The 12,718-nt window shown below is 39.4% G+C and overlaps 1 protein-coding gene across 2 annotated transcripts in view; it reads right to left on the bottom strand.

The window, feature by feature from the left end:
- clip1b (CAP-GLY domain containing linker protein 1b) overlaps window positions 1-12,718 on the bottom strand; it is a 34,058-nt gene that overhangs the window by 20,569 nt on the left and 771 nt on the right. Inside the window, exons 2-14 of one of the 2 annotated variants that reach the window (XM_048181191.1) lie at window positions 10,693-10,861; window positions 10,131-10,618; window positions 9,922-10,046; window positions 7,707-7,908; window positions 7,429-7,626; window positions 6,545-6,648; window positions 6,375-6,435; window positions 5,532-5,636; window positions 4,705-4,833; window positions 4,473-4,589; window positions 3,635-3,692; window positions 3,077-3,327; window positions 956-1,009 (exon numbers count right to left, since the gene is read on the bottom strand). In XM_048181191.1, coding sequence (XP_048037148.1) covers window positions 956-1,009; window positions 3,077-3,327; window positions 3,635-3,692; window positions 4,473-4,589; window positions 4,705-4,833; window positions 5,532-5,636; window positions 6,375-6,435; window positions 6,545-6,648; window positions 7,429-7,626; window positions 7,707-7,908; window positions 9,922-10,046; window positions 10,131-10,618; window positions 10,693-10,780 — 1,980 coding nt within the window. In that variant the 5' untranslated portion in view covers window positions 10,781-10,861. The remainder of the gene's footprint in view (window positions 1-955; window positions 1,010-3,076; window positions 3,328-3,634; window positions 3,693-4,472; window positions 4,590-4,704; window positions 4,834-5,531; window positions 5,637-6,374; window positions 6,436-6,544; window positions 6,649-7,428; window positions 7,627-7,706; window positions 7,909-9,921; window positions 10,047-10,130; window positions 10,619-10,692; window positions 10,862-12,718) is intronic. The other variant, XM_048181192.1, reaches the window with a different exon arrangement.

The raw sequence follows: 12,718 nt of genomic DNA, 5'->3' as shown, positions 1-12,718 counted from the left end.
GTGTCGTTTTCCAGCTCAATTAAAATTTTGTTTGTATCTGATAGCATCAGTGCAATTAAATCGATAATATTAATAAATATTGTCTTTTAAACCTAGCAAAATGTGTGGTTTGAAAGGTCAACGGGGACAAAAAAAAAAAATTGCCCTTATCAATTTTATTTATATGCATGCAAATGCTTAACAGATTATGCTTGCCATGAGTTTATCTACACAAATGTCTTCAAATCAAGACCATCATTATTGTTCGTAATAAATAAGGTTCATGTGTGAATATCCAGACTGAATCCTCTGAACCACTGCAGGTGAGTCTCTGTAATACAGATGCTGAATCAAGCAAGAACTATCGCCCGAGGACCAGTGACATAAGAAGACCTGTGACTCTTTCACGCAGTCTGCCATATGTGAAAAGCACAAGCGCAGGATGCAAGTCTCCACTGATAATGGCCGTCGGGCTGATTATGTAAGGCCATGTATGAGCGCACAGATCATGCTTTACATGCAGCCTGTAGGCGGTCAGATGTAGAGGACTCATGCATGAACTAACAATGTGTCTGAACCATTATGTCACTAACAGGACAGTTACATAGTGAAAAATCTCTGCTCACCTCTTAAATAAACCACACGAGCTGTGGAAAAAAGCGATCTAGGAGCTTTATACAGCGGATGCCACTGAAAACATGATAAGTCTATCTGCTGCTCTAAATAAAGTCTATAAACTTCGTCCTACAGCAGTGCTATTGTATGCACGTGAATACCTCAAATCACATGAACTGGCAAGGAGATCTAGTGAGCAACCACGCCTCACAGAGTCGACTTTTGAACAGGTAAAGATCATCAAAAGTGTCACACCCTTCCAAGTCCCTTTCAGACATCCTCGCACGGATATGAAGTGAAAGTAACCAGGAGTCATAAAACACTGTTTACCTTTATGTTATGAAAAGTAAAGCGTACTTACCTCCACCTGCAGCTCCTTATTCTCGTGCATCATCTGCTCCAGCTTTTCATCAGACTGTGTGTGAGAAAACCTCTGATTACTACACTTTTTGAACAACATGCTCAAATATGCACTAGTTTGGGGTTGGTAAGATTTGTTTTTGAATGAAGTCTCTTATGCTCATCAAGGCTGCATTTATTTGAACAAGAATACAGTAAAAAAAAAAAAAAAAAAAAGTAATACTGTGAAATATTATTAGTTTAAAAATAACTTTTCTATTTTAATAAGTTTTAAAATGCAATATTTCTGTGATCAAAGCTGAATTTTCAGCAACATTACTTCAGTGTCACATGATCCTTCATAAATCAGTCTAATATGCTGATTTGCTGCTCAAGAAAATGTCTTATCAGTGTTGAAAACAGTTGTACTGATTAATAACTGTGACGCATATTTTCAGGATTCTTTGATGAATAGAAAGTTCAAAAGAACAGCATTTATTTAAAATAGAAATCTTTTGTAACATTATAAATAAAGTAAAGACTGTCACTTTTGATCGATTAAATGCATCCTTTCTGAATAAAACTATTAACTACTAAAAAAAACCTTACTGACCCCAAACTTTTGAACAGTAGTGTACTACCTGACACACTTTCGAAGGCTCACAGAGAAACATGATGGCATCTTGTTATGGCATATATTAACTGTATAAATAATTAATAACAGATGGATATGTTAGAGTTGGCCAACCTGACAAGTTTTGTTATTACTGTAAAATCATAATAAATAAATATGCAATCTCCTTCAAGCAATGTAAAATAACTGAACTATGGTACTTTGGAAATTATAATAAATTGTTTCCAAAACTTAAAAGGATAATGGTGACAAAAAAATGTAAATGAATAATGCATTTTCTTCTTTCAAATATTTCTGAATCTCTAATATATTTTCACTGAATTTTGATGAAATATTATGTAACACTACCGTTCAAAGTTTGGGGCCATTATTATTTTTTTAATTAATACTTTTATTCAGCAAGGATGCATTAAATCATAAGTGACAAGTGATTACATATATTATAAAAAAATTGGAATAATTAAGATTTAAAGGTGCTCTAAGTGATCCTGGGTGGAGTAACTTCCTGTTGACATTCGAAGTGTTGTCAAACAAAACAGAGGCTAGCTAGACCCTCCCTCCTCCTCCTCCTCCCCCTCCCCTCCGTGCTTCCTGAAACAGTCATGAACGCGCATTTAAAATCATTCTTGTCGGTTATTGGCTGGAGCATGTTTATTATGTTTTGTGGTCCAGGCTGCACAAGTTTGTTTTTATTGCCGTTTTCGGAGCTTGTGGCGACTACAGAGGCCGCGTTTTTTTACAGTGTGTTCAGGGGACAGGAAGCTAGCGGAGAGTGAGGAGATGTTTGCTGTATGTGACAAAAAATGTTTTGGCCTAAAAACGCGTGACATCACTTAGAGCACCTTTAACTTATATTTTTGAAAGAAGTCTCTTATGCTTCTGATTCCATTAGTTAGTCTTCAGTGTCACATGATCATTCAAAAATCATTCTAATGTGCTTTACAAATAACATTTAAGGCACAATATGTAACTTTTCGCCTCTAGAGGTCACCTATTCAAAACGAAGGCTTGATGACGCCGAGATTGAGCGCGGAATCATGGGAGTTGTCATCTTCACCTCACAGCCAGGGGAAAAGAATCTGACTGGACTCGGGCAGAAATCATGTTCATGAATATATAATATATTACTGTAGTATGAAGCAAAGCAGGACTGAGTGCTGTGAGAGCTGAACGAGGCCGCTGGAGCTCTAATGAGAGACAAGCGCGACACACGGCTCGAGTGCAGCTTAACTTTTATTATGCTGCAGTCACCGCTTCCGCTTCTTCCATCAAACGTATGTGGCGTAATGCAGCGCTGTTTATCATATTAGATACATTTGAGTGTGTTGAAAATTATGTTATAACGTTATTCTGTGCGTTCGTTCGGTGGTGCACTGCAGTAAGCTAGATCGATCAAAAATCTTACATATTGTGCCTGTAACATTAAAAATCTTACCCACCATTGACCGGTAGTGTATAACACAGCAGGAACGACTGGGCGTCTGTTTTACAGTATTAAATGTCAGTCACCTTGGTTTGGTTTTTGCAGGCTTTCAGTTCCGCCACCTGCCGTTCCAGCTCAACGCTCCTCTCTGTGATTCTGCTCAACTCTCCTTCTGTTTGGCCCAACTTCTCCTTCAGCTCCTTCATCTGAAGCTCTCTCTCTTCGCCCTTCACCTGTTCCTGCTGCTTCCAGGTGGCTACATCCCTCTGCAGGTCCTCCTTCTCCCTGGACATCTGATCCAGCTTCTCTTTCTCCGTTTTCATGTTCCTTTCCAATTCTGCCACCACACCGAAGAAGGGGAGGAGGTCATACAGGAGCTCATGCAGCAGTATTTGTGCTAATATGATCATTTTCCCCAAACTTTCACACAAATTGGATTGCGGAGCAAGTAAAAAGTGTGCCGTTGTGAATTATGGCTCTGCTGGGAATGGCTGATTTATCTCATGAGCATGCAAAAATGACTGTGCGGAGCTGTTCGCGCTGGCACAGACTCACATGCCAAGGATGCAAATATATAAAGGATCAGATGCTTAACGGTAGTTAAAGAGCATTTGAATGCTTTTGATGAGTCATGTTTTACTTACCTTGCATTGCTTGTGTTGCTTTATTATTGTCCTCTGCTGCTGTGTCAAGCTTCTTTGTCTAAAATCAAACAGAACAAACAATTTAATTGGTACAGTACAACATGCTGGCCGAAAACAAATGTATACCTTGGTTTAATTCATGTGCATTTTTAAAATATGCACAGTTATTATGCATGCTTAAAGGGGTCCTTGATTACGATTTCACTTTTTTAACTGTAGTGTGTAGTGTTGGTGTTTGAGCATAAAGGGAGATATTTTCTTTTACAGAAATCGCTATTTAAGGACTACAACAAACGGCTGGTAGGGACTACAACGAGCTTCTTCCCGGGTTGGTGACATCACAAACCCCCAAATTTACATAAACCCCGCCCCCGAGAACACACAACAAAGGGGGTGAGGCCATGTTGGGCTGCTTTAGAGAAGAGGAAGAGTTGTTGTAGTAGAGTGTTGTTGCCATGCCGTCATTTTACACCAGAGACTTATAGTACATCTTGTGAAAAGGGGCATTTTAGGTCCCCTTTAAGTAATAAACTAAAATAAACTAAAAATAAAATACAGAGCTGAAGTTAATATATATATATATATATATATATATATATATATATTTTTTTTTTTTTTTTTTTTTTTTTTTTTTGTATGATATAACAGAGAAATGTATGCATCCTCAGGCACATCTAAATGATTTAATAATATAAAGGCAGTTATTAGATCACCATATGGGCTGGAAGGAGGCATATGTACAGCACAAGAACATTTTTTTTAAATAAGTGTCATTTTCCTGTAATCATTGTGTGTAATAAAAACCAGGGTTTTCAGGTTAGTAAATAAGCAGTGTTACCAGATCTTGCAGCTGCTGCTGGAGGGATGTTTTCTCCTGTTCAGAGGAGGCGAGTTTCTGCTGGAATAGAAGCACCTCCTTCTGTCTGTTCTCTAACTCAAAGTTCAACTCCTTGATCTATAAGAAAGCACAGAACACAGTGATTAATTCTTATGATGTAAATGTCTTCTGATCTAAAAGTAAATGTTATAATGCATGTTATTTAGGTCCATTAGGGAGGGGATGAACGGACCTTTTTGTCTTGTAATGGAGGAGAGGCTGATCCGGCGGTCTCGGCCCGGAGAGTTCTCAGCTGAAGCTGCAGGTCGGACACCTCCTTTTCCAGCTCCATGATCCTGGAGCGCTCGGACACTGTGGCGACCTACAGCAGGAGACGAGACTTAATCAACTGCTAAGTGTGACCAAACTGGGAGACTATGAAGGCATTTAACATAAACTATATATTTTCTACATAAAGAAACATCGGTAACACTTTAGTATGGGGAACAATTCTCACTTTTAACTAGTTGCTTATTAGCTTACATGGCTGTTTATTACTTATAATGCACATATTAATGCCTTATTCTGCATGACCATATTCTACATCCCGAAATTTTTGATCATACAAATGCAACCTTGGTGAGCAGAAGCATTTTCTTTAAAAAAACTACTTTAAAAAATCCCTAACTTCTGAAAAGCCAATAACTTTTGAAAAGTAGTGTAAACCAACAAAGATACTTCTAAAAATGCACTTTACAATTTAAATTATATATATTTTCCCACATTACAGAAAGCTACTGAGAATTATGGTGAAAATGTGCTTAAATGACATGAGAAAAAAATACCTAAAAATATTCTTTATACAGAATAATTTATTTTCTCCTTTTGACTTTGGGATGAAAAATGACTTGCAGAGATGCACCCAGTGGTGCTTACAAAAAAAAGAGACCTACCTCAATCCATCATGGAATAAAAAATAATCACTTTCCCAAAATAAGCAAAATCTCTTCGGTGCATGGGGATCTGACTTTTACCCCAAGAGAAATCTCTCTGCCCCTCCCATCTGACAGATTCATTTACCCTAGTATCCTCTAACTCCCTCTGGAGTTTATCTGCTTTGGTCTTTTCAAAGAGAAGACTCTGTTCGAGCTCCTTTATGTGGGCATGCTCCAGTTTGGTCTGCGTCTGTTAGTAGACAGAAGAGGAAAAGAGAGAGACAACACCAACGGCGCGGTCACGTGCCAGCCAAAAGCCAAGTACGAAGAGCTTCATGCAGATCTTGACATCATCCTCCTCAATGAATGAGGACAAAGACAGCAGTGACACACACACAGAGCGGCGTGAAGACGGAGGGTCGCATAAAAAAAAAAAACAAGAACACAAAGACATGAAACAGATGTGACAGGCTCAAAGAGCAGATGAAAGAGAGATTGAGGGTGTCAATAATAAAAGAATGAAAGTATGATGGAATGAAATGTGTGAAAATGATCAAAGATGAAAAGAGAAGAATGCAGGGATGAAAGAGTGAATGAATGAATAAATGAAGACAGTAAGGTGAATAAAGCATCAAAGAGTCAATGCAAAAATAGCTACGAAATTTGTTTGTTGTTGTTTTTTTAAGAAAGTTTGATCTTGTTTGAAGAAACTCAATGTGATTTAAGGACTTGTCAATGAAATATTGTCATTTAATAACATGATTTGATCTTGAAACAAAATGTATCTATCTAGCTCTCTGTCTGTCTATCTATCTATCTATCTATCTATCTATCTATCTATCTATCTATCTATCTATCTATCATTGTGGTCACAAGTCAATACTGATTATTTCTGCATTAACACAGTGTGATCTTCGACAGGTGACTGCGCTGGACAGCTCATATTCAGTTTCTCTCTATGTAAACGTATACGATAGGGTCACTTTACCTCTAGGTCACCTTTGGTAATGCAAGCTTCCTCTACACGAAACTGCAGGTCCTCCACTTTTCTGTGGGATAAAAAGTACACTTCAAGCCCTTAAATGTGTCTTAACACATTCACAAGTTCTTCTGCAATAATCAAGCAACATGTAAAGTATTTTAAAAAATCAGGATTACCTTTTTTCCTCTTCCAGTTGATTCATCAACTCTACTTTATCTCTGTCTGCAGTCTCCACAAGTCTCCGCAACTGGTCCAACTTGGTTTCCATCTCGAGGGAGTACTTCAAAAACAAATGCAAAGTTTTAAGATTCAAAACACTTGTGTGCATCTTAGAGCATATACACCCGGCGCAATGCGACGCCAGGTGCAACACAAGAGTTTTTTGCTAGTTTCAGCCTGACGCAGTTATCATTTTCACATCCAGCACCCAAGTTGTTTAAATAGCAAATGCACTCGCACCCATCTGTTCACCCATGGGCGTGCTGGTCTGAAAACGAGGTGTGTTCAGGCGCATTGTTGGCTTGTTGCTATTTTGAGGCAACTGAAAACGACTACGCCATTGACCAACAAAAACCTGGTCTAAGGTCAATGGTGCAATATTTACATGTCATAATGGATAGTCATTGCATGTATCAGAATTAACTATTTGCAGTAATGACGAATGAAATTTGACCAATCGTGGCAATACGCACATGTATTTAAACTGGTTGAGGGTGTCTATATTCCACCATGTAAATAGCAATCCGCCTTGGTGCAAGCACACCTGGCTTTTAAAGGAAATGGGAGATGACACTCTGATTGGTTTATTGCATGTTATGCCTAAAACACACACATGACTCATTAAGAGACTAGGTAGGACCCTTTTAGACCATGCACCTGGCACGCTGACCATTTTTTCCATTGTTAAACTAGCAAAAGTGTATTCGGACACACTATAAGTGCACCTGCGCCATGCGCTTCAGACCATGCGCTTAGAATGTTAAAGTAGGGCCCTTAGAGTCTGGTTTATCATCACAAGATGATTACTTTCATTTCATGATGTTATAGTAGAACTACTAACCTGTTCCTGACCCTGTCTGAGCAGCGCCAGCTCTTGCTGCACCTCCCCGGCATGGCTTGTGGCTCGAGCCACTTCCGTCCTCTCCAGGTCCCGTTCAGCCAGGAGCTGCTCGATGTGCTGCTGCTTCTCCTTCAGGGCCTCCTGCAGGGCTGTGGTGCCTGAGATCTTCCGTGCGTACCGTGCAGACGTCTCTGTGAGCTGAAAATTATTTACAGGTATTATTTCAAATAATATATGGAGAAAAACATAAACTGTGAACAAAAGAAGCAGGACTGTACCAGGCCTGCTCGGCTGGGTTTGCCTCCTACTGAGGAGGTGACAGAGCTGAGGGAGCTGACGGAGGATGCGCTGGGGCTGTTCTTTAGGGTCGACCTGCGCCTGGAGGTTTTGGATTTGGCAGGAGTGGTGGACGGGAATCCGATGCGTGTGACTTTGTGTGTAGGAGCGAATAGTCCATACTTTGGGAGGCACTGAAAATACCTATATGAGTGAAGCATAAAAATACATAAATATTCCCTAATCAAGATGTGCCAAGCTGATAGACTCCTATCCAAACAGAATAAGTGCTGTAATAAAATCAAAGGGTGCTTCAACTAAGTAATAGTTCAGGGTGTGCACACTTATGCAGTTAGTTTTCTAAGTTTTATTTTTTTGTCACTTTGGTTTTCTGTGGCATTGCATAGGTTGTAATTTTTACATTAGAGGGGTCATGAGCTGCATTGTTCTATTGTTTTCAAAACTCAGTCACTGATAAACTGGCACTGTTTGATTGACAGTTCCAGCATTCGCTGTTTGATTGACAGCTCCAGCGATTGTAAAGGCAGCGTTCTTTGATCGTTTTCTATTTATAATTTAATCGCAGTTTAAATAACAGATTATTTTCATCCTACTAAGAGAAACTATGTGAAGTTGAGCGTTTAGTCACTGGTTTGATTTAATGACACATAGACAAAGAACATATGACTGTACGAATCATTAATATCAGATCAGGCATTAGAATGAACACATTTACTTACATGTTGTTGCATTACTGTCGAGTCCATGGGCATATTCTTCATACCTCACTTAATACATCTGAGATGATTTGACAGTGCCAGATCTTCTAATCGTGATAACTGAACTCTGGCTAATTTGGTTCTTCAAACGAATTTGCAGATTGGATTAAAATATCTGGATTAAGTTGTCTAAGATTACTGCGTGTTCTCGCGTTCCATGAAAAGGGCAGATGTATCGATACACGAAACCACGATCAGCAATGCAGCGATTGGCTGGAGTCAAGACGGCAACGTACAAACATACTTTCACTTTCAAAGTTTCTTAAGGGTCAAGATCAAGTTATCTGCATCTCCTGCGCTTCATCAAGCCACTCCCATAATATCTGTCGCGGTTCAAATGCACAAATGCATGTACGGCATAGACATCTGTACATCATGTGTGTAAGACTCCAATAAAAATTATTACGTAATTATTCCCTCATGAATGAATCTCTCAAAGAGTAAAACTGTCGGTGTCTATATTATGACACTACACGGCATTATAGTATTATTTGCAAATTTATTTTTAAATCATTATTATTGTCCCTGGTTTACATTAGGGTACTCTTGTGGGAAAGTAGCAGTGGCTGGGACAGACTTTAAGCATCACCTCCGCTTAAAAAGATGCAATCTAATCCTGTTCACATGAAATAAGCCTGCTCCCGAGCAGGTTTGAGCTTACGGACCTATTGCTATGACAGCAAGTCCAGGATGAGCGTCGAAGAACCGAACAATCCAAGATCATGCCAAAGTGAGTTAGCGACGTACGAAGAATATTCCCCATATCATTGTCAGTTTAATAAAGCCTGCGCTGAAATGCGATTGATTTACCAAAGAATCAACAGTGAAATGTACCGAATACAAATAAATAAAACTCAACTGAGACATTCACATTGATGAAAATAAATAACCATATTCCTAGCATTAGGATCCTTTGAAAGGTAATGTTATTTTTATTCCTGTATCGCTCTTCTCTCCTCGTCATCTCACTAACACGGCAGTGGGCCGGGCTAATGTTGCAATGATGAAGTAGGCATTGATTTCTTCTGTGGAGGCGGAGTTTCACCTATCTATAGGCACATTCCAGGTTCAGTCGTTCGTGGGCCTAGTGTCAATAAAAGCTTTTATTGGACTAACAAGGAAGTTTTCAGTTCTGAAGCAGGATATTCTTATAGTACGATGACCTTTTATATATCAAAAGCTCAAGGAAAAGTTGATTTCTCAATTCATGACCCCTTTAAATGTGCAACAGTACTGTTATTATTTGTCTGATTCATTTTTTTACATCACAAAAAACAGCCGTTTTAACGGGTGTGTAGACTCTATATCCACTGTACTTGCAGTACACTTCCTATGAAGCCAGTTCAGTTAGAGGGTAACCTGAGAGTAACCTGTTTAAAACAGAAAGTCCTGTTTCCATGGGTTGATCTTGTGTAATCCTGACAAATTGTGGCCTTACCTTGCACCAGCCACTGCCCCATCATTCTTGCCAAGAGGCTCGTCCAGCTCGACGCCACACCAATCACCTTTCGCGAAGTCAGTTTCGCCTAGGAAACGCACAACACCTGCCTTGGTTCCTCCAACCTAAGGAATGCAACCAAAACGTTCCCTCAAACTTCCCTCAAGGAGCCACTGAAGTGTGAAGACAGACTAGAGATTTGGCCTTACCAGTACACGATCACCCAACTTCAGTTCCCGCTGCAACTTCTTGGCCGAATCCGTCTCAGACAGATTGGATGCAGACTCGCTGGCGGCCCTGGTTAGGTTTGTTGAGGTCTTGGTGGTTGCACTTGTGGTCTGAGTGACAGGAGCGGGATCTTTGGCAGGGGAGGCGGACGTCTTGTTGGTGGGAGTCTGCGTGCCATTGGCCTCACGCTCTGCCACGGGAGTACGAGACAGTTTGGAGGGCCGAGTAAATATGCCTCGCAAGTCCTCGCACTGGAAGTAGCGCACTCCAGTCACAGAGCCATCGTTCTTCCCGATGGGCTCGTCGAGAACTATTCCTGCCCACTGGCCTGGTGCAAACTGGGTCCCTCCGATGAACTGCACATAACCCGGTTTATTTCCGTTGACCCAAACACGTTCGCCAACAGCGAAATCTGACGGCGCATCTTGGCCGGTATTGGAGGTCGGAGATGTTACAGCCTTGGCACCAGCTGCAGTCAGCATAAATAAAGGCACGTCATGGCTAAATCAAGTGCATTTAATATGTAACCCATAAATTACTCACCTGAGGTGGGCGAGGTTTTGGTTGGCGCCGCAGCCGGTTTACCAATCTTAGTGGGTGGTTTGAGACCACTCGGCTTCCCTGTACTCATTTTTCCTGCTTTATGCACACAAATGTGCTATTCCTGCAGGGCCTGGAAAAACGGAAACCCTCCCTGACCAGATAGGATTCCCTGACAGAAGAAATGATAATATAAGTTAAGAATGCAATTTTATTTGTGCTTAATTGTTTTATTGTGTGATGATAAACCCCTAAAAACTCAAAAAGTATCTGTGTCCACCTAAAGGGTTAGGTGAAAATTCTGTTATTAATTACTCATCCGCATGTCATTCCAAACCCGTAAGACTTTCGTTCTTCTTCGAAACACAAATGAAATCTTGTTGATGAAATCTGAGAGCTTTCTGTCCCTTCATAGACAGTTACACAACTAACTTTGACTCTTCAAGAAGTTCATAAAGAGATCGTAAAACTAAATCATATGAATTGAACGGTTTAGTGCAAATTTTCTGAAGTGACTCAATCTCTTTATATAATGATACAAATTTAATTTAGGCTTTTATTCACATATAAACATTGATCAGCGAACATAAACAATAGCTCAAATGAAACTTGACGCATGAGAATGAACCTCATTGGTTCTTGCATGTCATGCGAACATGCTTGAGCTTCCGTTTACCACAACTGATGTGTGAGATGATGAATGTTTATGTGAATAAAAGCCAAAATTCAAACTGTTCAGCATATTAAGCGATCGAGAAAATTTGGACTAAACCGATCAATTCATATGGATTAGTTTTACGATCTCTTTATTAACTTTTTGCAGCATCAAAGTGGTAGTTGTCAATGGAGGGACAGAAAACCCTCAGATTTCATCAAAAAGATCTTAATTTGTGTTCTGAAGATGTACGACAGTCCTACGGGTTTGGAATGACATGGGGGTGAGTAATTAATGTTTTTTTAATTAAAATTTTCATTTTTGGGTGAACTATCCCTTTAAAGTTGTGATGAAATGGAAATAGCAACAAGTGTAACAGATTATCAAAAAAGAAAAGGCGTGTTGTAGTCTTTCATGAGCAGGCAGGGGTGGGGTTTAAGCAGACTAAATGATTGGAGAAGTCCTGCATATGTCACCAGAGAGAGAAATGAATATTTAATTCCACAGTTTTGCTTGTTGCTGCAAACTATTATTTGCCGAAAACCATCTCAGTTACACTTTATAATAAGGTGTCCGTGTTACAGTATAATTATACATTTAAGTACTTACTCATAATAATTAGCTACATGCACTTACTATAAAGTTAGGGTTAGGATTAGGGTTTGGCTTAGGGTTAGTTACATGTAATTATGCATAATTTATAGTTATTACTACAGTAACTACAAGTAACATGTGTAACACTAAAATAAAGTGTTACAAACATTTCACTCTGATATACAGTACGTCACATAGGGAAGAAAAGATCATGGCTGCATCCGAAATCGCATACTTCCCCACTATATAGCAGGCAAAAAACAAAGTATGTGACAAAAGAATTCACAGTACTCATAAAAGAGTAGGCAAAAATAACCCGGATGACCTACTACTTCCGGCGAGATACTGTGCATATGATGGACACTTTAGTATCCCATGAGGCCACGGGCAAGGATTTGTGAATGACAGTGAAACAAGGCAACTGATGCTTGTAGGAGAACACGTGATAACAACAACATGGCAGATGTAGTGTGTCTAGATTACATTCATACTACTTGTATATAGAGTGTACTTTTTTTAGACGTTGTGATGTACTTATTCAAAATAAGTACCTACTCAAGAGAGTATGCGATTACAGATGCAGTCTATAAACTTCTGTTTCATGCCAACTATAATACATAACATGGTAAAAACCATTATTGTCAAAGTGGAATTTTTTTAATAAAAAATGCATGGCTTTAACATGGTACTTTTTTGTTAGTGGATGCTGGAGGGGGGAAAGAAATCATATTTATAATTATGATTTTATATTATTAACAATGATCAAGAAACTAACTATGG

This window comes from Megalobrama amblycephala, linkage group LG2, assembly GCF_018812025.1.
Source record: "Megalobrama amblycephala isolate DHTTF-2021 linkage group LG2, ASM1881202v1, whole genome shotgun sequence".
Classification (NCBI taxonomy): Eukaryota; Metazoa; Chordata; class Actinopteri; order Cypriniformes; family Xenocyprididae; genus Megalobrama; species Megalobrama amblycephala.
This window is presented reverse-complemented; position numbering and strand designations above follow the sequence as displayed.